Genomic DNA, 23,320 nt, shown 5'->3' with positions numbered 1-23,320 from the left:
AGCTACAGTGTTTGCAGCTGCTGACTTTTAATTTTTTTTTTTTTTTTTAAAGCTGGCCCTCCTCTTTAAGAAATAACATAAAAAGAATATACAGACATAAGCACCAAAGTTTTACTGGATCTAACTATTTTGTTTAGTAGATCCAATGACTGATGTCTATGTAAAATGATAAATTTGTACTGTTCCATTCTTCCTTAGGTAAATGTCAACAACCATGCAGAAATGGAGGCAAATGTAGTGGAAAGAATAAATGCAAATGTTCTAAGGGCTACCAGGGAGATTTGTGCTCAAAGCGTAAGTATAGATTCCTAACTACTTAATGTTTATTCTGAAACACATTGGTTTAAATTGTATTTGAATAATATTATTATGTTTTTTTAAGGGTTATTGATTTTTACCCCAGTTAGGACACTAGCTGCAAGGAGTGTGCATGTTCTTCCTGCATTTGCGTGGGTTTCCTCTGGATACTCCAGTTTCCTCCTACACTCCAAAGACATGCTGGTAGATTAATTGGGTCAAATTTAAATTGGTTGTAGTATGTGTATGTATGCATGTGAAATAAGGGGTTAGATTGTAGGCGCCTTGAGTGCAGCAAGTAGTGTGAAGTCCACATAAAGTTAACAAGGATGATTTTGAGTGATGTCAATCTATGAGACTCCACTTGGATTAGTTTGTGTCTGTTAAGCTTCACATTCAGACATAACAGTATCACACGCTTGGAACTAGATTTTCCAAATACTTGATTACTCTACATAATAGATGCTCCAGCTGGATTGATACCACTGTGTGGCTTTGCAATGGCTACAGTAGTTAGGCATAAATGAGAAGCTAAGATACATTATATGCTTAAAGGGTTGTGGACATCCCAGCAAATTGTTGATTTCAGGTGTTTCCAGTGAAGACTACTGTGAATGCTTCATCATAAAAACACATTTTAGATGATTGTGTACTTCCCTTTTATGATCCAGCATGACTGTGTTCCATGCCCAAAGCCAGCTACATAAAAACATGGTTTGATGAGTTTGGTATGGAGAAACTTGAGTGGCCTGCAAAGAGCCCAGATCTTAACCTTACTGACCACCTTTGGAATTATTTGGAACACCAGTTGTGAGCCATGTCCTCTCATCCAACATCAACACCTGACTTCACAAATGCGTTTGTGACTAAATAGGAAAAATTCAGAGGCCATTTCTATTAATGCCCATGGTTTTGGAAAAGGATGTTCAACAAGCTCATATAGGTGTGATTATCAGGCCATATAGTGAATCACACCAAAAGCAATACACACTTTAATTAACTCAGCAATGTCCCCTTAAAGTTAATGTAGCCATTTTTCATGGAGTTGGTCATTGAGTAAAAAACACTTAAACTAATGGCTTAGGTTACAATATAAGTGTGCCTTAAACATTCTGAAAGCGGAGTTCCACCCACTTTTACAACTTAATCTTAAAGGAAAGATCACCCCTCCACCACTCATTTTTGGATAATGTTTTTTTTTTTGACGAAGTACTGAGTGTACTTCTGTCTTACCTTGGCCATGGCCCAGGGCATCATTTCCTCCTCCTCCTCTGCTGCCTTCTGAGACCTGTGTGTGTCCCATAAGATGACGGGGCCATTCAGAAAGCGCCGTGCGCAGTAGGAAACCAGCTGTGAAGCCTGAGGGCTCCACAGCTGGTTTCCCTTAGTTACAATGGTGGATTGGCCTCAGGGGGCTGACATTGCGGTCTCCCAGCACAGGTAAATGTCCTTATTGAAAGTCAGCAGCTACAGTAAAAAAACTTTTTTTTTTCACGACTGGAAGACTGCTTTAAGTCATGATTGCTAACATACAGTATATGCTGTATAGATTTTACCATTTAAAGATTTTACCATTTTGATATGAATAATTTGTTGAACTGGTCCTGCAAGTTAGCACATAGCTTTTCAAACCTGTTCTAAGGTGTTACCAACATTGTGTGTGTTCTGGATTTTCTCTCACTAAAACATATTACATTATCGACTAAACTAAGTATCTAGATTTTTTTGGGTGCATAGAGCTTACACCTTTGGTGGGGCATAAGGACATTTTGGAGTTCATCATTTGCAGAGGACTTTTCTCAAGCTTTAAAGCCTTTGTTTTGGATAACAAGGGGAATGGTTAGGATATATAAGTTCTAATGGCTGTGTATCTGTTAAGGAGATTTTAGTGCGAGAATTTAAATGCTGTTTGTTTTCCCAAAGCAAAGATCTCTCTTATCTTCCCGTACTGTCAGACACCTGCCAAATAGACAGAAAATGGGGTGATTTTCCAACACTTCCTGTTTTGTCTGACATCCTTTAAATAGGCAGGAAGTCAAATAGGACAGACAGAATTGAAACGTTCACAGTACATATAAGTCTTCTCACTTAAAAATAAAATCTGACCTTTGGAGACATGGCAGCAGGTGTGGTCGCGTGCAGCTAAAAGCTCCGTATGCACCTTATATAAAGAAAACCAATATAAGGTTATGCTACATTGGTATCAAACTCCGTCGCTACTCCATTCTTTATACCCCTCCGCTGACTCCCGCTGCTGGCGCTGCTCTAGTGCAGTAGGAACACTGTTCCATATTTACTGGACATGTCCACAAGTCGTCCCCTATTGGGAAACAGTCCAGGCCTTATTACAAACCATTTTTGAAGTACAAATACCATTAGACCCCAAACTATTTCTCCTGGGCCTTCCTCCTACCTCATTCTCCCGATCCTCCCAAAAACTACTAGCCCATGTGTTGACGGCTGGGCGATGCCTAATTGCTCTAAAATGGAAGAAAAGGGAAATCCCCTCACTAGTTGAGTTGCATACCAGAATCAGAGACGTCAGGCGAATGGAATATCTCACAGTGTCTCTAAATAACACTCTCGACAAATATAACAAGGTATGGGACCTTTGGTATAGGATGAAGGCCCCCACCCCTTGTTTGAGGGGACGGCGGGGGCGCGGGTCGGTCGGACGGGCGTCCGTCCTTTACTTTCCTCCTCTTTCTCCTTCTTTGTCTAATCTGTACCTTTTTTCTCCCGTCCTAGGGTTGTTCACACGACTCTACGTGTCTTTATCCACCTTTCCTATTTTCCCTCTTTCCCCTCAATCTCCTTTATCAAAGTCACATGAAGGTTTACTAAATTGATCAGTGGAGGAATGCAGGAATCTAATTCCCCCTGTAAATGTACGTCGGTAGTGGTGTAATGCTTGAGTGAATGTAATGTTGTATTTTTTGTTTCTGCTATACTATTAGTGGACCCAGAGAGCCGGAATTTTATGCCCACACCACTGAATATAACTATTGGCGGCTCATTTGGTATAGGCCACCCGCCACACGGAGTAATGTAGCTTGTGACTACCTACCTTCATTAAATGTACCTTATTGTTCTTCCTTCTGTATCTTTGTTAAAATTGAAAATTTTATAAAATGTCAGTTTTCAAAAAAAAATAAAAAATCTGAATTGGAATCGACCTTTAAGATACCTTCTTCAGTGGATAAGTCTGGTTTCAGATCTCCTATCTACAGTATCTCACAAAAGTGAGTACACCGCTCACATTTTTGTAAATATTTTATTATATCTTTTCATGTGACAACATTGAAGAAATTACACTTTGCTGCAATATTACAGTGCCTTGCGAAAGTATTCGCCCCCCTTGAACTTTTCAACCTTTTGCCACATTTCAGGCTTCAAACATAAAGATATAAAATTTTAATTTTTTGTGAAGAATCACCAACAAGTGGGGCACAATTGTGAAGTGGAACGAAATCTATTGGATATTTTAAACTTTTTTAGCAAATAAAAAACTGAAAAGTGTTGCGTGCAAAATTATTCGGCCCCTTTACTTTCAGTGCAGCAAACTCACTCCAGAAGTTCAGCGAGGATCTCTGAATGATCCAATGTTGTCCTAAATGACTAATGGTGATAAATAGAATCCACCTGTGTGTAATCAAGTCTCTGTATAAATGCACCTGCTCTGTGATAGTCTCAGGGTTCTGTTGAAAGCGCAGAGAGCATCATGAAGACCAAGGAACACACCAGGCAGGTCCATAATACTGTTGTGGAGAAGTTTAAAGCCGGATTTGGATACAAAAAGATTTCCTAAGCTTTAAACATCCCAAGGAGCACTGTGCAAGCGATCATTTTGAAATGGAAGGAGTATCAGACCACTGCAAATCTACCAAGACCTGGCCGTCCCTCTAAACTTTCAGCTCAGACAAGGAGAAGACTGATCAGAGATGCAGCCAAGAGGCCCATGATCACTCTGGATGAACTGCAGAGAACTACAGCTGAGGTGGGAGAGTCTGTCCATAGGAGAACAATCAGTCGTACACTGCACAAATCTGGCCTTTATGGAAGAGTGGCAAGAAGAAAGCCATTTCTCAAAGATATCCATAAAAAGTCTCATCTAAAGTTTGCCACAAGCCACCTGGGAGACACACCAAACATGTGGAAGAAGGTGCTCTGGTCAGATGAAACCAAAATCGAACTTTTTGCCTACAATGCAAAACAATATGTTTGGCGTAAAAGCAACACAGCTCATCACCCTCAACACACCATCCCCACTGTCAAACATGGTGGTGGCAGCATCATGGTTTGGGCCTGCTTCTCTTCAGCAGGGACAGGGAAGATGGTTAAAATTGAGGGGAAACCGGCCGGCCGTTTTACCCACCTTCCCGACCTCTCTCTCCTTATTCCCTCTACAATCCCATCCCACCATCTCTCTTCCCCTCTCTCACTTTTCTTTTCTCATTTCTCCCCCCTTCTTTTCTCTCTTTTTTCCTCTTTCTTCTTTCCTTCTTCTACTCTCTTTGCCTTGTACCTTAATTTCTGTCCTATTGATGTACCCAATTGTGATAAATGCTCACCCTAGTGGTGACCTTGGGTATAACTAGTTATGGTTTGAATGTTTTGTAATTATTTGCAAACACGGACATAGATGTTTTGCACTCTTTTTTCTGTCAACATCCTGGCCTGTGCATGAGATGTATACGTTTTCTATATACTCTAATGGCCAGACCGTGTAAATGTTCGATCTCAAGAAGTTATATATTACATTGCTTTTATGTTACTCCTATTGCAACTTGATGCGGACTTAGGTACCATCTGTCATTATTTTTCTTCATGTTGTACAAGACGAAATGCAGATTTCTATGCGTTGTATGTATCTTGTGTTAATAAAAATTTTTGAAAGTAAAATTGAGGGGAAGATGGATGCAGCCAAATACAGGACCATTCTGGATGAAAACCTGTTGGAGTCTGCAAAAGACCTGAAACTGGGACGGAGATTTATCTTCCAACAAGACAATGATCCCAAACATACAGCAAAATCTACAAAGGAATGGTTCACAAATAAACGTATCCAGGTGTTAGAATGGCCAAGTCAAAGTCCAGACCTGAATCCAATCAAGAATCTGTGGAAAGAGCTGAAAACTGCTGTTCACAAACGCTCTCCATCCAACCTCACTGAGCTCGAGCTGTTTTGCAAGGAAGAATGGGCAAGAATTTCAGTCTCTAGATGTGCAAAACTAATAGAGACATACCCCAAGCAACTTGCAGCTGTAAACGCAGCAAAAGGTGGCTCTACAAAGCATTAACGCAAGGGGGCCGAATAATTTTGCACGCCCCACTTTTCATTTTTTTATTAGTTAAAAAAGTTTCAAAAATCCAATAGATTTCGTTCCACTTCACAATTGTGTCCCACTTGTTGGTGATTCTTCACAAAAAATTAAAATTTTATATCTTTATGTTTGAAGCCTGAAATGTGGCAAAAGGTTGAAAAGTTCAAGGGGGGCGAATACTTTCGCAAGGCACTGTAGATAGTGAGTGTACAGCTTGTATAACAGTGTACATTTGTTGTCCTCTCAAAATAACTCAACACACAGCCATTAATGTCTAAACTAATGGCAACAAAAGCCAGTACACCCCTAAGTGAAAATGTCCAAATTGGGCCCAAAGTGTCAATATTTTGTGTGGCCACCATTATTTTCCAGCACTACCTTAACCCTCTTGGGCATGGAATTCACCAGAGCTTCACAGGTCGCCACTGAAGTTCTCTTCCACTCCTCCATGATGACTTCACAGATGTTAGAGACCTTGCGCTCCTCCACCTTCCATTTGTGATTGCCCCACAGATGCTCAATAGGTTTTAGGTCTGGAGACATGCTTGGCCAGTCCATCAACTTTACCTCAGCTTCTTTAGCAAGGCAGTTGTTGTTTTGGAGGTTTCACAGTACATGTTGGCAGTCATAGTTCCCTCAATGAACTGTAGCTTCCCCGTGCTGGAAACATTCATGTAGCCCCAGACCTTGACACTCTAACCACCGTGCTTGACTGTAGCCAAGACACACTTGTCTTTGTATTCCTCTCCTGGTTGCCGCCACACATGCTTGACACCATCTGAACCAAATATGTTTATCTTGGTCTCATCAGACCACAGGACATGGTTCCAGTAACCAGTAATTCTTGTGCATCATCTTTAGAAGAGGCTTCCTTCTGGCATGACAGCCCATGATGCTGGTCTGTGAGGGGTGTACTCACTTTTGTGAGATACTGTACTTTGAACTGTCAGCAAGTGGAAATTGGCAGATATAGAATCCATGGAATTTGTTTTTGGTGAGTATTTTTATTACTTTTGCGTATTGGATTGGAGCATGCATTTGTTCTGAGTTGACAGGTCACTGTATTTTAAAATATTTGGATGTTATTCATTTATGAGTTTAGCTGTCTCACTATGTTGCAACTAGATTCTAGATGAAAGAGTGTTATTTTTTTTTATTAGCCATTGTGAAATGTGTTTGGAATGAATTATTATTCCACTGGATAGTTAACCAATATATAAGCCTATTTCTTACCTCTATAGCTGTGTGTGAACCCTCCTGTGGATCACATGGAACCTGCATTGAACCAAACAAATGCCAATGTAAGGAAGGATGGAATGGCAGATACTGTAATAAACGTAAGTTTTTACCATATTTACTGAACTTCTGGGATTTTTTTGCAGGGCTCAGTAATGCTTTCTGCATAGATTAACGCAAGCTCAACACAGGAGTACATAGAAAACAATTATTTGTAGTGTGTTGTGTAAAAATGCAGACATAACTGCTCCTATACAATGAATGTCAGATTGCACATGTTTAAGCATGCAGGCTGGTGTGATCGAGCTCTTACTTTAACTATTCATATTTTATCTTCAAGTAATAATAACCAGTGTATACATATCGTAAATAAATAAATATATATATATATATACACACACACACACACACACACACACACACACACACACACACACAGGGTTATTTACTAAAGGAAAATCCACTTTGCACTGCAAGTGCACTGGAAGTAAATTTGGAAGTAAAGTCGCAGTAGATTTGATGGGGATATGCAAGGAAAATAAAAAAAAACAGCATTTTAGCTTGCACGTGATTGTATGATAAAATCAGCAGAGCTTCCACTCATTTCAGATCTACCCCTTAGATTTAGAGCGACTGCACTTCCATGTGCACTTGCAGTGCAAAGTGGATTTGCCTTTCGTAAATAACCCCCACAGTATATACAGTATATATACACAGCATTAGTCATCTGTGGCTATGGTGTATAAATGAAATGGGATATTAAATCCTAACTCAAATATTTTAGCATTGGATAGGGTGTGTACAAGGGCAGGATCCTTTCTTGCTAGACATATGTGGTGTGTTTTGTTCTGAATAAATATTGTGACAACATTTTTGTTATTCGGAGATTTGGATATATCCGAATCCCCGAATTACAGTACAAATTAATTTTACCGAAATCCCTGAATAACTAAACAAAATTTGAATTGAAATTCCACTCAAATTTTACATTGAATTCCATTCGAATTTGAACTGTAAACATTATTGTTATTAGTGTACCATTTTGAAATAATGCTGTTTTTGTTAAGCCAAAGATGATTTAAGCTCCATGGTGGTATTCTCGAGTGTGTTCATTTTCAGTACCAATAGCAGTAACCCCAAACCACACTCAGGATTGCATTGCAGTATCCAGGAACATGTACTTACCTTGTCCTTAGGATCCCGCAAAGTACTCCCGCTGTGTCCCCCGGCCAGATCCTCCGCCCGATGCTCTGCGTGTTCCGGGTTCCATTCTCTGCAAGCGTCGCAACGCATGGGGGTGGAACAGGTGGCAATTTCAAAAAGTACAAATCACAACACACACTCAATAGATCGTAATCTTATAGGATTACATGTTATCAAATCATTTGACCTCAGTCAAAGCGAGATGACAGTGGAAAGAAAATCCAAAAAGGAAACCAGGTTTCATTGTCCTAATTGTAATGTCTGCCTTTGTGCAGTCCCATGTTTCAAAATGTATCATACCTAAGATGTTTACTAAACCAATATGAAGTGTCTAGTATTACAGTGACTAGTAATATTGCACCCTTGTTTGGACAAATTTAGCTTGTTTGATTTGATTACATTATTGAATGAAATTTACTATTATTATATTATTATTTGTTATAATTATTTATAGTTATTTATTACATTATAATTTATGATTTCGTGTTTCAAACTTTATCATACCCGGGATGTCTACTAGACTCTTGTTTGGAGAGATTTAAGTGAGTTATTCCTAAGAATTATAGGCCTACAATATAAAATGCCTAATTTCCATGCAAAATAATGTACTGCTTTGATATTCAAAAATTGTACATAATCATTCCGCCAGGGAGCTTAAAGAGGGAGTCCACCTAAAAAAAAAATATTAAATGCCAGCACCTACAAATACTGCAGCTGCTGACTTTTAATAAATGGAGACTTACCTGTCCCAGGGTCTCATTGAGGGAATCAGGAAGTGAAGCATTGCGGCTTCACTTCCCTGTTCCCTAGTGCGCATGCCTGAGTTGCGTTGCCTTATACAGGTATCTGCACCACCCTCCCCCCTGTAAAGTGCCAATTGTGTCACCGGAGGGGGGGAGGAATCAAATGAGTGGAAGTTCCACTTTTCGGTGGAACTCCGCTTTAAAGAGTTAATGTAATCATTTGATGAAGATTTTTCTTTTGTGTGTTCACTTTGCAAATGTAAAATTGATGAATAGAAACCAGTAAAATATAAATATTTAAAAATGTTAAAAGCATTGACATTATTGACATAATTTTTTCTGATTGCATACAAATAAAGCACAGTACACACGATCGGATCTTCCGACGGGAAATGTTGGATGTCAGGCTGTTGGCGGAAAATCCCACCATGTTTACGCTCCATCGGACAGTTGTCAGACTTTCCGCCAACAAATGTTGGCTAGCATGTCTTTCCGCCAACAAATGTGTGTTGTCGGATTTTCCGATCGTGTGTACACAAGTCCGTTGGACAAAAGTCCAAAGTACAAACACGCATGCTCGGAAGCAAAAGCGGTCGGTCTTGTAAACTAGCATTCTTAATGGAGAATTAACATTCGTGACATGGCAAATTATGAAATCTCCAAATGCAGCGTACAATTCTCTTATTCTTTAATGGGATAATAATGAAGCTGCTTTGCTGGTGATACTGATGGAGTTATTGCAAACTAATTTTCAAAGGCTTTTTTTTCTAGTAATTTCAATAATATTATTATATTTTTTTTTGTCTTTTTTAATTGTGCAACTTACCACAACACCATTATAGGATGGGGGGGGGCAAACCACAGCTCCATGTCTGAATGGACATATGGAACTGCAGCTTGGCTCAGCTTCTTGCTGTGGGTGCATTCGACAGGAGGGAGGGCCCAGGAGCACCCAAGAGGGACCCGAGAAGTGAAGGACTGCTCTGTTCAAAACCACTACACAGGGCAGGTAAGTATACCATGTTTTTTTATAAAAAAACAAAAACAAAAACAAAAAACAAGACTTTACAATCACTTTAAGAGGGCCATAGGACTCCAAACAAAGGGAGAGTGAGAATTTCCTTGCATTCAAAGTTGTATAAGATGTGGGGAGTTGAGAGAGTTAAGCCATGGTTGCCAGATTCTATCAGGATTTTATTGCTACCTGTGTTCCCATGAGGGAGATTTTCTCTCACTTCCTGTCTAGATGACAGATGACAGACAGAACAGGAAGAGAAGAGAAATCACATGGCAGCCAAACTTTCCTTGGTGAACCAATGGCAATTTGTACATGTCCTTTTCAAATTAACTAAACTTCAGAAACCCATTTGTAGTTTTTTTTTTATTTTTTATGTTATGCTGCCGTTGGTTGCCCTTTCCTTGCTTTTGGCTTATGATGATCTTCAGGGTTAGTAAACATTCTATTTAATAGAAGATACATTTTTACTTGTTTTCTTTTCATTTATGATTGAAAACAGCATGCCGTTTTCTCTATTTATAGCGTTCTAGCTGATGTTGGCTGTAGTTAGGTTGGCAGCACTTTTACCTTATCACTTTGTACTGAGTAATCGCAGTTTGTTTTATAAATCTCCCAAACAGTAAGTACAGAGGGTACGCATTAAGTACTTTTAACAGTTTACTTAAAAATACACTATGTATATAAAACAAAATAAAGCCACTGGTATTATACATTTATGTTATTTATCTGATACATGATGTATCAGTTTTGTATAAATGGTGGTCATGGAACCAAAAATACAGATACATGATCTTGTTTTTGGTCCTGCCCAGTATCTTTCACTTAAGTAAATGTTGCGACTAATTGCCCATTGTGAAAACTGCCAAAGTGTCAGCTTAGTGCACAGTCAATGTTTTCCGCAAAAAAGGCTGATTACTAAAATACCACTTTTATAGAAATTGTATTTAAAGCCAAGCATATTATTACTAATGTGTTATATCTTTTTTTATATCTGTAAATTCCTGATGAAACACAGCACTAGAAAAACTGGGTTTTCATTAGTTGCCAACCATAAACAAGAATGACTGGAATGCATGTATGTGTTTCTGTTTTACAACAGATGTTATGATCTGCTTTTTTAAATAGACATTACATGTGAGTGCAATAGTAAGGAGGCACACGCTCACCTACTGTGAAGAAGAAAAGATAAATCGAGTTTGGGGTATTGTTTTCCTTGGTGTGAACTACCATGGCTGTCTTTTTCCTCCATTTCTGCCCTACTTTCTGACAGGACAGAGGAATTCATGTAATCCAATTTACTACGTTCTTCATTCAACCAGCAGTAAAATCAAGATCTATATGGACTTTCTATAGCAGCCTTTCTAAACCCTTTTCCCCAAAGGAACCCATGAAATATTTTTTTAGTTCTTGAGGAACCATTGAAATATGTTTTAGTTCTTGAGGAACCCTGCTAAAATGAATTCATTGGTGTTCAATGGGAAAAAACACCCCTTGCATTGATGGGCAATGGAAAGAACATCTAGATTACTGTAGCAGGCAGCATAATCCCTTACAGACTACTAACAAGATCATTGGTGTCCTGCAGCTGACTTTGCCAAGTGGTGTTGGCCCTAGGACTATGCAGGCCTCATAAAATGGAAGGTTAATCAGCAACAACTTAAGTAGCCCTTAAAAACCTCTGGATGAACCCTAAGGTTCCACAGAACCCTGGTTGACATTTGCTGGCCTCAAGCTTGATTCCTTGTTTTCTTTTTCCAAATTAGATTGGGCCTTAAATAGTAAAACCTGATTGGTTGCAGGTGACAACAACCATATTTTTCCATTATTCCAGTTTTTCCATTTTTCAAAAGCTCGCTGGTATTAAATAGCCTACGCGGAATTGTGGATTCCTTCCTCTAGCAGATCACTATCCTTTGAAAGCAATTTTCGGTCTACTTGGGTGATGCATGATACAAAATACTTTTATAGAATAAAAAGATATATTTAGCCAAATGCTACTCTAGCATTGCTGCCACTTTGTATATGTCTTGTTCTATCACACGGATCGTGTGATAAAGGCTCCCTGTCTGTGAAATGCCCATTTCCCAATGTCACTCAAAATATCCAATAGTTAGGGTACTTTTACCTTTCAAAGTTCAGTATGACAGGAGCCAGACCACCACAGAAGTTTAAACTGGCATAGAAGTTTTGGCTACTGTCCAATGCAAGCTTTTAATCTGATGATGCTGGCAGATAATGATAGGTACTATTATAGAGTGTGACAGGACTTCAAATAGATCTGTGCTTATGCATTCATGCACTGTGCAGAACTGTTTACAAAATCTGTAAGTATGCTGAACAAACAGTGACATAGAGTAAGAGACATAATATACACACACAGCAATGGCTTAACAAGGGTTCTACTCTAAAAGAGCCAAAAAAGTAACTGTGCTGTAAAAAGTTTGATTTCAAGTGCTGATGAAGACGTTTCCAAAAGTAAGCTAGAAATTTTCCTGACCATAAGAAATTGTTTATAATGTTTCATTTTCATCTAAGAAGCCAGATATATGTCAGAGCTCTACAATTAGTCAATTAGGACATTCTAGAGGGCATGATTGCTTTCTATTAGTAGCAACAGAAATTCTATATATTTTTTTTATTTGCAATAATTCTTGTTTGAGGGCCCTTAAAACAAGGATTCTACAATAACCCAACAAGGCTTGTAGTAACGGATAAAAACCTACTGCCCCACTCTCCTCCCTCACCTTGGAGCTATATTTACTGCATGGGCTTCATAGGACTATACCTAAAACAGAAGCATAAGCCTTTGTACACACGGTCGGACATTCTGACAACAAAATCCATCCGATTTTGTCCGAAACTTGTGTTGCATACGGTCGGACAAAGTTGTCGGAAAATCCAATCCGTGATGACGTTATTTCGTTACAACGGGACTACGTTCAGGCTAGTTGCCAATAGCTTTGCTCTAGGAATTTGATCTGAGCATGCGTGGCACTTTGTCTGATCGGAATTCTCTACACACAATCGGACAAAGACCGATCGGATCATGTTGTCGGAAAGTTTTATAGCCCAGCTCTAAAACTTTGTCCGTCGGAATATATCCGATGGAGCCCACACACAGTCGGATTATCTGACAACACGGTCCGATCGGACATTTTCCATAGGAATGTCCGACCGTGTGTACAAGGGCTAAGAGGTTACAGCACCAAACAGCATTTATAAAGTGAGTTTGCTTTTTTCCTTTATTTTTGTCCTATCTGTTCACTACTGAGTAAATGGGGGCAAATACTTAATCAGGACTGAATAAGAAAGGGTTCCCATGGCTGCTGTGTACCTGTCTCCTTGAGTAATAACCTGCAGTTCAAGGTAATTACAGATATAAAATTGAATATTGCCTCAACTATCAAATTCTGCATTTAAAGTGGTTGTAAACCCTCTCCTATACCCAGAGAAGTGAATAGCCTCAGGTGATACATAGAGATGAAGCAACTCTCCCTACATACAGTATCTCACAAAAGTAAGTACACCCCTCACATTTTTGTAAATATTTTATTATATATTTCACGTGACAACACTGAACAAATGTCACTTTGCTACAATGTAAAGTAGTAGTTTGGTTAAAGAAATAACCAAAGTAATCAAGGTAACCTTGTCAGGTCACCTTGAGGCGAGGTGACAGATGCACACCGTAGGGATCAGGAGTGCACCGCAAGGTTGTGGACCCTACGGCTGACTGCTGCGGACGGGAGACAGGATCTACCGGGGTTAGAGCGTAAGATTTCCAGGGGCGCGGAGTCTAAGAGCCAGCAGGTGTTCACCAGAGTCTCGAGTGGTGAGGATGGACTTGGCTGCAACTGGCTCCAGGTCGCGAACCCCAGGGTCCCCCAGCTCACACCCACAGTAGGCAACAGGAGGATAGGGATGGTGAGGGACAAAGCCAAGGTCTGGGCCACAAGCAGACGGGAATAGTCAGGGACACGCCAAAAGGTCAGGATCACAGGCAAACAGGGATAGTCAAAGACACGCCAAAGTCGGTAACGGAACAACAGAAGAGCACACGGCAGGTAACAGGAAGCTAAACACACAAAGGAATACACAATGGTTGATCAACACTCTTGGCTTGCAGTGCACAGGTTAATATAAGGTTCCCTGATAGGGCCTGGGGTGGAGCCATGCTTAGAGGAGAGGTTATAAAAACCACCAGGTGGAAGTGGCTGGCCTCTTAGTCTGAACACATGAGGGGAGGTAAGCAAACAGGAAGATCACTGCATAACCATGACAAACCTACTGTATACTGTATATGCATATATTTGTTTTTTTGCAATCAAAATCTGGTTAAAAGTGTATCTAACAAAACCAGACAACTTAAAATGTATCTATGGTCAAAACATAAAACCCTATATTCATTTCCACATTGTATTTAAAATATTTCTAGTCTACTCTTATTACTCTGAAGTGGGTAAACTTACTTTGTGGAGTCCTCCCACATTTACCTCTTTGAACGCTGAGACACATAGTCACTGTGCCCTGTGAGAAGGCACTGTTGTTTTACACCTTTCACAGAGCTTGTCTTCTTAAAGCAGGGTGCCCATTTAAAAAAAAAAGTCAGCAGCTACAAATACTGCAGCTGTTGACTTTTAATAATCGGACACTTACCTGTCCCAGGGTCCAGCAATGCGGGGGAACGAAGCCCCGCTTGTCTCCCCCTCTGTTCGGCGGAACCGGCATTTTAACTGTGGACGCCCGGCTGTGGTTGCACAGCCGGGCACCCACTGCGCATGAGCGAGCGGCGCCGCACTCCGTGAGTGGCCGTGCAATCATCTGAGACCTGTCACGTGTCCCAGATAATTGACAGGAGGGAAGGGGCAGAACTGAGCCCTTCCTGCACCGAAGGGAAGTGATGTCACCAGCCCAGGCACTGAAGGAGGCAGACTACGAGGGACCCCCTAGCAACAGCCATTTAGAGGTGAGTTAAAATAAATTTTTACAAATGTTTTTTTTTCTTTTTTTAGCAACATTACTGTTTTTTTTTGGGGGGGGGGGGGGGGGGCAACTCCACTTTAACTACAGAGGTGCCGAGAGGGAGAGTTTCCAGAGGCGGGGTCTGTACAGGTTTGCAGGCAGTAAGGTACCATGGGATATATAGTCCATGGAGATTCAAAAGTAAACAGCAGAAGAGAAACTGCAAAGCATACATGGAAAAGTTGAGGAAAGCAATGACCAGCAGACAGGCAGCACTCACAATATAAAAGTTTTTTCTAAGTAAGCTTATATTGGATTTTCAAAAGTAATATTGTTTGCATTCTTATTACAGTGCTGTTGTTATAAAAATGAAAATGTGCTTTCATGGTCCTGCCTGCATAGATTTCCTTCAAGTACGACTAAAGGATCCTGTATTTCTTTATAAACAAGTATCAGATGCAGTTACAGTTGTGCTCATAAGTGTACATACCCTGGCAGAATTTATGATTTCTTGGCCATTTTTCTGAGAATATGAATGATAACCCACAAACTTTTCTTTCATGCATGGTTAGTGTTTGGCTGAAGCCATTTATTATCAATCAACTGTGTTTACTCTTTTTAAATCATAATTAGAAAAGAAACTACCCAAATGACCCTGATCATAAGTTTACATACCCTAGTTCTTAATACCAGTATTTTGCCCTTTAACATCAATGACAGCTTGAAGTCTTTTGTGGTATTTGTGGATGAGGCTCTTTATCTTCTCAGATGGTAAAGCTGGCCATTCCTTTGGGCAAAAAGACTCCAGTTCCTGTAAATTCTTGGGCTGTCTTGCATGAACTGCATGTTTGAGACCGCATTTCCTGTGCCTTTGTAGTTCACACATCCCAAAACATCAGCGATCAACCTCCATGTTTCATAGTAAGAATGGTGTACCTTTCATCATAGGCTTTGTTGACTCATCTCCAATTGAAGCGTTTATGGTTGTGGGCAAAAAGCTCAATTTTGGTCTCATCACTACAAATGATTTTGTGCCAGAAGGTTTGAGGCTTGTCTCTATGCTGTTTGACATATTATAAGCGGGATACTTTGTGGCATTTGCATAATGGCTTTCTTCTGGCAACTCAACCATGCAGCCCATCTTTCTTCAAGTGCCTCCTTATTGTGCATCTTGAAACAGCCACAGCACATGTTTTCAGAGAGTCCTGTATTTCAGCTGAAGTTATTTGTGGGTGTTTCTTTGCATCCTCAACAATTTTCCTGGCAGTTGTGCCTGAAATTTTAGTTTGTCTACCTGACTGTGATTTGGTTTCAACAGAACCCCTCATTTTCCACTTCTTGATTAGAGTTTGAACACTGCTGATTGACATTCTTAATTCCTTGGATAGTTTTTTTTATATCCCTTTCCTTTTTTATACAGTTTAACTACCTTTTCCTGCAGATCCTTTGACAATTCTTTTACTTCCCCATGACTCAGAATCCAGAAACGTCAGTGCAGCACTGGATGAAAGATGCAAGGGTTTGTCAGGAGTCCAGAAACTCATTGACATTTTGTACACACACACCACTTACAAGCAAACAGTTCACAGGTGAGGATGGTTACCTTTAATTAGCCGTTCAAACCCCTTTGTGTCAACTTGGTTGCATGTTATCAGGCCAAAATCACCAGGGTATGTAAACTTTTGATCAGGGTCATTTGGGTAGTTTCTGTTGTAATTATGATTTAAAAAGAGTAAACACAGTTGATTGATAATAAATGGCTTCAGCTAAACACTAACCATGAGTGAAAGAAAAGTTGTTATGTTATCATTCATATTCTGTGAAAAATGGTCAAGAAATCATAAATTCTGCCGGGGTATGTAAACTTATGAGCACAACTGTACTGTGTGATGTGCAATCCTCTTCATGCAAACAAAAAACTTTTTCACATTCTCTGACTGAGCACTCTCCCAGACACTGTAGCTCAAAATAGGAGGGTTTCAGCAGCACAGTCAGTCAGTGCTGTCAATCCAGAAAGCAGTGGGCAGGTGCTAACTCACCAGCTACAGGCCTGTAAATTAACAGTGACAGTTCTGATAGCCACGTCCCCCTGCAACTTCTCTACCCACTGTAGTGCAAGCAGGCACAGCCTACATGAGAATGACAATTCAGGACATCACTGGCAGGTTTAACAAAAAATTGTGGGAATTTGCAGAAAACTGTAAATGCAGATGCACTGATAGCTAAAATGGTAGTTCACAATTACAAAAAAAAGTTTACTAAAGCCGCATACCTTCTCCAACCCCCTGGCTTTTGCTGTACTTACCTTCAGGAATGCTGAGCTGTCAGTGCCCATGCAGCTGGTCCAATGATCCAGGGATTTAAAATCCCTGTTCTTCTCCCTCTTCTCTGTGCAGCACTCCTGATCTCTAAGATCCATTCTTATTGGTCAGCACCTGTACGGTGAATCCCTCTAGTCCCAGAAGAAGAGCTGGGATTTCAAAATCCAGGACTGCTGAACAGGAGAAGACTGACCATTTGGGTACTCGGGCACTGCCCGAGGGCCCAGAGGGCCCGGGGGCCACTAGGGGGCCCCATCAGTGTGGCCAGCCTCAGTAAAACCAGGGACAGTATATAAAACTCTGTTTTTTTACGTCTATCCCTGAAATGTCTAACACCGACATGCTTTTGACGTGAAAATTCCAAGGCTATATCTGCCCTGCCTCTGCACTGCCCCCTCAGCCAATAGGTAAACGCTGTACATGCCCCCTTCCACAGCGCGGCTTGTTTGACATGGGAGCAGGAGATACCGACTGCTGGAGGAGAGGACAGGGAGGCGGGCAAACAGCCTGTAGTGTGGGATGGACTGCTGCCTGATCAGGTAAGCTGGCTAAGCTTTACAAAATGGATTCTTGTCAGTGTCTTACCCTGGTGAGCAGAGAAGGAGGGGGGATGTGTTTCCTCTACCAGGGCTCCTCCTGTCTCTGAAGCAGTTAGATCGATTTTGTGTGTGAGAAGTGCAATGCTCCTGGAGCAAGGACATATTCTGAATGTCTCGCCCAATCTCTACTACACTCCCTACTCATTACCTGCCCACCAATACACAGGCACAGTCCCCTCCTCTCCTGTATTACCACCTAATGTGTCTGTTAGCTGCTGGGGCACTACAAGTACCAGCATGCCAGGAGATGGGGGCAGCAGTGTGTTCAGTCAGGCTGATTTTTGGGTGAAAAGTGCTGGTGTGTGTGTACTGTATGTATATTATTATTATTATTATTATACAGGATTTATATAGCGCCGACAGTTTACGCAGCGCTTTACAACATGAATACTGTTTGTGTGTGTATACTGTATGTATACTGTGTGTGTATACTGTATTATAGTGTGTGTGTGTATAGTGTTTGTATACTGTGTGTGTCTATGTGTATGTATACTGTGCATGCATGTATACTGTATGATCCATGTGTGCCCACTACTGCTCAACAGAAGTCGATCTAACAATCCTGTGCCTGGGAAAAATGCACTGTTGCCATTTGGAGCCATCTGATTGGTGCACTGCAGAGCTCTGCCTCGGATCAGGCAGCAGAACAGGTCTGGATGCACACCTCTGCAGTGACATCTTGGCACATGTCAAGCATGGTCTTTATTCACATGCCCCACTGCCCAATCTGAGGCCTACCACAGCAGTTTACTATTCAGCTGGCTCTATGACTTACTTGCGCAGTTCAGAGGCTGCAACAAGTGGACTTTTTTCCAATTAAAAGCCTTTTCCCACCAGCTGCCTGCCACACCAAGCACTAAGGTGCAAAGGTGTATGTAAGGGGACACTGATGAAAGGTGACACTCTGCGGGCGCTGCCGTAGGGTGGCACACTGGGGGGCGCTGCCGTAGGGTGGCACACTGGGGGGCGCTGCCATAGGGTGGCACACTGGGGGGCTCTGCCGTAAGGTGGCACCCTGGGGGCTCTGCCGTAAGGTGGCACTCAGGGGCTCTGCTGTAGGGTGGCACTCAGGGGCTCTGCCGTAAGGTGGCACTCTGAGGGCTCTGCCGTAAGTTGGCACTCTGGGGGCTCTGCCGTAAGGTGGCACTCTGTGGACTGTGATGTATAGGAAGAATGTTGGGACTTTGGTGTAAGGGAGGACTCTGATGTGAGCATGGTGCTCATATTGACTGCTGTTCTCTTTATGTTGTTTTGTTTGTTACTTTTTCCTGGCATGATGGCCATCTGTAAGCCTGGGGGGCCATTAATCTTCTATTGCCCGGGGAGCCCCATGAGTGGTCAGTCCACCCCTGCTGCTGAATCAGCAGTATGGGCACGTGACAGCTCAGCATCCCCAGAGGTAAATACGATGGGTAATGGAGTGGTGAAGAGGGTCTATGGTGTTAGTTCACATTTTTTCTGCAAATGTGAACTAAAACTTTAAGTGCTGCAGCACATACTTTATTTGGAAGGCCATTGTTTTAATTTAATTGCTATGTGTATGGCCACCATTAGGCTTTAAAGTGGTTGTAAACCTCAGATATAAAATTTGAATCAAGCATATCCCTCTATAGCAGCCTTTTTCAACCAGAGTGCCTTGAGGTTTCTTTAGGGGTGCCTCAGCAAAATGCCTAAAAATTGCCCAAAAATTGCATCCAAGGAGGTGGGTGGATGAAGTCTGCCTTTTAGTTACACAAAGCCACAGCTTTTCATTGTGCACCATTATGACCTACTAACTACCAATGACATCATCAGTTAATAATGAGGATACCATTTGCCTATATAGCATGCTTATTTGACCCCCCTCTGCCTCGCTCCATCAGTATTGGGGTCATATTAGCCGAGTGAAGGAGAAAAACGAAGGAAGAAGAAAAGCATTGGAATACTAGTCAGTACCAACTTGCATCTCTAAACTTGGGTGTCCGACATGTGTGGATGTTGCTGCATTATGTACAACTATTAGAATCGTTTTTTACAATTTAGAATGGGGTGCCTCGGACATAATTTTAAAGGGTGCCTTGAGACTGTCCAAAATTTGGGAGGGCACCTCAAGATTGTCCATAATTTTAAAGGGTGCCTGGACTGAAAAAAGGTTGAAAAACACTGCTCTATAGTGTGTACTTGACTCAGTCCAGAGCACAAGCATCACTCCTGTCTGCTGCCTCGTTCCTCTGCTATCTGCATGAGTCACTTCTTCACACATATTCTTGACACCAAGAGGTAAAAAAGTGACAGGAGAGGGACCTCCAGTACCCAGACTTTGATTGACATCCTTTGTTCCTATGTTCTGTGTGAATGGGGATATGTCCCTTCCCTCCAATCAGCTGTCACTGAGCTATGCAGAGTGTAACTTCAGCTGCTGGACCCCCTGCTTTCTGTAAGCTCAGACAAGCTGTATAAATTCTGGACTTTGAACAGATGTAGAGAAGAGAAGACTGCAGATACACAGGCACTACTTGTGTAGGAGGATTTGTTTAATCTCTGTGTATCACCAGTGTATCACCTGAGGTTAGTCACTTTACTGGGTATTACTGGGCTAGTCACTACACTGGGTACGTGAGAGTTTACAATCACTTTAAAGGAAGGATACAAAAGTCAGACGCAATTACAATCTTGTATGCTAGCCATGCACATGTCAATTACCACTAACCGGTTTATAATTTTTTTCATTTTCCATCACTTTTTCTGTCCTGGTGCCAATGGAAAGTGGTCAGAAATATAGAGTAAGCTTCCCCAACAGGGACATAGACAGAAGTTAAGATTACTACCTAACCTTTCCTTTACCTCTGGCATTCTAGTTTGAGGGACTGCTTAAATGAATATTAATTGAATGGACTATTTTCCATTCCTTCCCTACATTTAAGTCAAGCACACAGCAGATGGAAACTCCTGATTTGAATACTTGCTCAGGGATAATAGCACAAGGAGTATTGAAAATCAAATCAGCATGGAAGTCAAAAACTGACATTTTCTAAAGGAAGGGTGAGCAATGACATTTTGGCGTGGAGTTCCCTTCAAAATCCAAAACCCAAAGGGCCTGGTATAGACTGGGAGGGGGCCCATGGCATTTTTTTCATTCGTTTTTCATCTATATTACTGGGAGCCGGCAATGCATTACAGCCGTGAGCAAGTTTAGATTACATTTTTTCCTTTAGAAATGTCAATATTGCTGCGGCATGTTCTATACATCACACATATCCACCACTTTACAGGCAGACTAAGGGGACCCCCCAGGCACGATATTTAAAGCTTACTTAATACTTTAAGCATCATTAAAATCACTGCTCCTGAAAAAACGATTGTTTTAAAAACTTTTTTTGCATTGATACATGTCCCCTATGACAGTACCCAGATCCCATGCACTTTTTAAAGCAATAACTTGCATATAATCCTTTAAAATGAGGACTTTTGATTTTTCATGTCCGTGTCCCAAAGACTTTAATAGGGTTTGCATGTTCGCTAGAACTTTTTGCCCTTTCGAGGTGTTCTTGTGCGAAACAAACTATATAATTATAGTTAATATAGATATTAAAATATCTTTGCAGTTTGTTGCACACAATGAAACAGACATTTTACCTGTTTTATGCTGGCCTTTTTCAAATATTTAATCTACAGCCGTGGCCAAAAGTTTTAAGAATGACACAAATATTAATTTTCACAAAGTCTGCTGCTTCAGTGTTTTTAGATCTTTTTTAGATGTTACTGTGGTATACTAAAGTATAATTACAAGCATTTCATATGTGTCAAAGGCTTTTGTTGACAATTACGTTTATGCAGAGTCAATATTTGCAGTGTTGACACTTCTTTTTCAATACCTTTGCAATTCCCCTGGCATGCTGTCAGTCAACCTCTGGGCCAGATCCTGAGTGATGGCAGGCCATTCTTGCATAATCAATGCTTGGAGTTTGTCAGAATTTGTGGGGTTTTTTGTTCACACACCTCTTACCAAGTGAGTTTAAGGTCTGGGGAGTTTCCTGGCCTTGGACCCAAAATGTTGATGTTTTGTTTCCCAAGCCACTTAGTTATCACTTTTGCCTTATGGCAAGGTGCTCCATCATGCTGGAAAAGGCATTGTTCGTCACCAAAATGTTCTTGGATGGTTGGGAGAATTTGATCTCGGAGGATGTTTTTGTACCATTCTTTAGTCATGGCTGCGAGTAAGCCCACTCCCTTGGCTGAGAAGCAACCCCTACACATGAATGGTCTCAGGATGCTTTACCGTTGGCATGACACAAGACTGATGGAAGCTCTCACCTTTTCTTCTCTGGACAAGTTTTTTTCTGGCTGCCCCAATGAATTGGAAAGGGAATTCATCAGAGAAAATGACTTTACCCTAGTCCTCAGCAGTCCAATCCCTGTACCTTTTTGAAAAATACCAGTCCATTCCTGATGTTTTTCCTAGAGAGAAGTGGCTTCTTCGCCCCACTGTGCCTGCAGATTTACTCACATCTGCCTGCTGCCATTTCTGTGCAAGCTCTGCACTGGTGATGCCCCAATCCCATAGCTGAATCAACTGTAGGAGACAGTCCTGGCGCTTTCTGGATTTTCTTGGGCACCCTGAAGCCTTCTTCACAAATGCAGTGGAAATTTTTATGGGATTAAGTTCATTTTCATGGCAAAGAGGGACTTTGTAATTAAATGCAATTCATCTGATCACTCTTCATAACATTCTGGAGTATATGCAAATTTCCATCATAAAAACGGAGGGAGCAAACTTTGTGAAATCTAATATTTGTGTAATTCTCGAAACCTTTGGCCATGGCTGTATGCATAGCACAAAATGCATATAATTTTTATTTTGCTGCCCTTTAATAAACTTTATAATAAGTATACCGTGGGCCAATTTTTAAGAGACTTTGGGGGTTTTCTTGAAACAGGAGAAAAATAAGAACATCTTTTTTTCTTTATTCATAAAATTAAAGGAGAAACCTGAATCATTGGAACCATATACATACAGTTCCGAATAGGTAAAAAGAGGGCAATCATTTTTCTCATACTATTTTTTTATCTGTTCTGTTTATCTGTATTGATCTGTGGTTTGTGACCTTAGTCCATAACAAAAACATTTAAATGATATATTTCTTTTCAACATATGTTTCTTGCAAAGGTATGCGGGGCATTGTATTTATCTTCTACCAAATTCTGTACATGTAAACAGGATGAAAAATGTCTGTACATGTGCAACTATTTGGAAAAGTGTTTATCATTTTCATAAACTCTGTTATGTGTATGTTTGAAAGAATGTTCTTACTAGTTTAAAGGCGGCAAAACATGAAATGTATGTATGCTTAAACAAAATCTCTACTTACATTAAATAATCATAAACATGGTTGTTAGCCAGATTTTTCAGTTAATTCCATTAACATATTATTGACCTTTCCATGTCTAAATGCAGTCATCTATGATTTTCAAAGACTGCCAGAATTTTGAATATGATACCAGTACACTACATATTATGCCGCGTACACACGATCAAACAATCCGGTGGAAAAGTCCGGCAAACTCAAGTCCGCCAAACAATCCCCCCGTGTGTAGCCTCCGGAATACTTTTTTGACCCGAAAGTACGGCGGACTTAGA

General features: G+C 40.8%; 1 protein-coding gene across 1 annotated transcript in view; it reads left to right on the top strand.

Moving 5' to 3' along the window:
- Window positions 1-23,320, top strand: part of WIF1 (Wnt inhibitory factor 1) — a 153,293-nt gene that overhangs the window by 118,372 nt on the left and 11,601 nt on the right. Inside the window, exons 8-9 of the mRNA XM_077469847.1 lie at window positions 199-294; window positions 6,863-6,958. Coding sequence (XP_077325973.1) covers window positions 199-294; window positions 6,863-6,958 — 192 coding nt within the window. The remainder of the gene's footprint in view (window positions 1-198; window positions 295-6,862; window positions 6,959-23,320) is intronic.

This window comes from Lithobates pipiens, unplaced genomic scaffold, assembly GCF_037356315.1.
Source record: "Lithobates pipiens isolate NorthernLeopardFrog02 unplaced genomic scaffold, aLitPip1_a1.2 Scaffold_8, whole genome shotgun sequence".
Classification (NCBI taxonomy): domain Eukaryota; kingdom Metazoa; phylum Chordata; class Amphibia; order Anura; family Ranidae; genus Lithobates; species Lithobates pipiens.
Note: the sequence above shows the minus strand (reverse complement) of the source record. Positions and strands in the feature narration are given on the sequence as shown.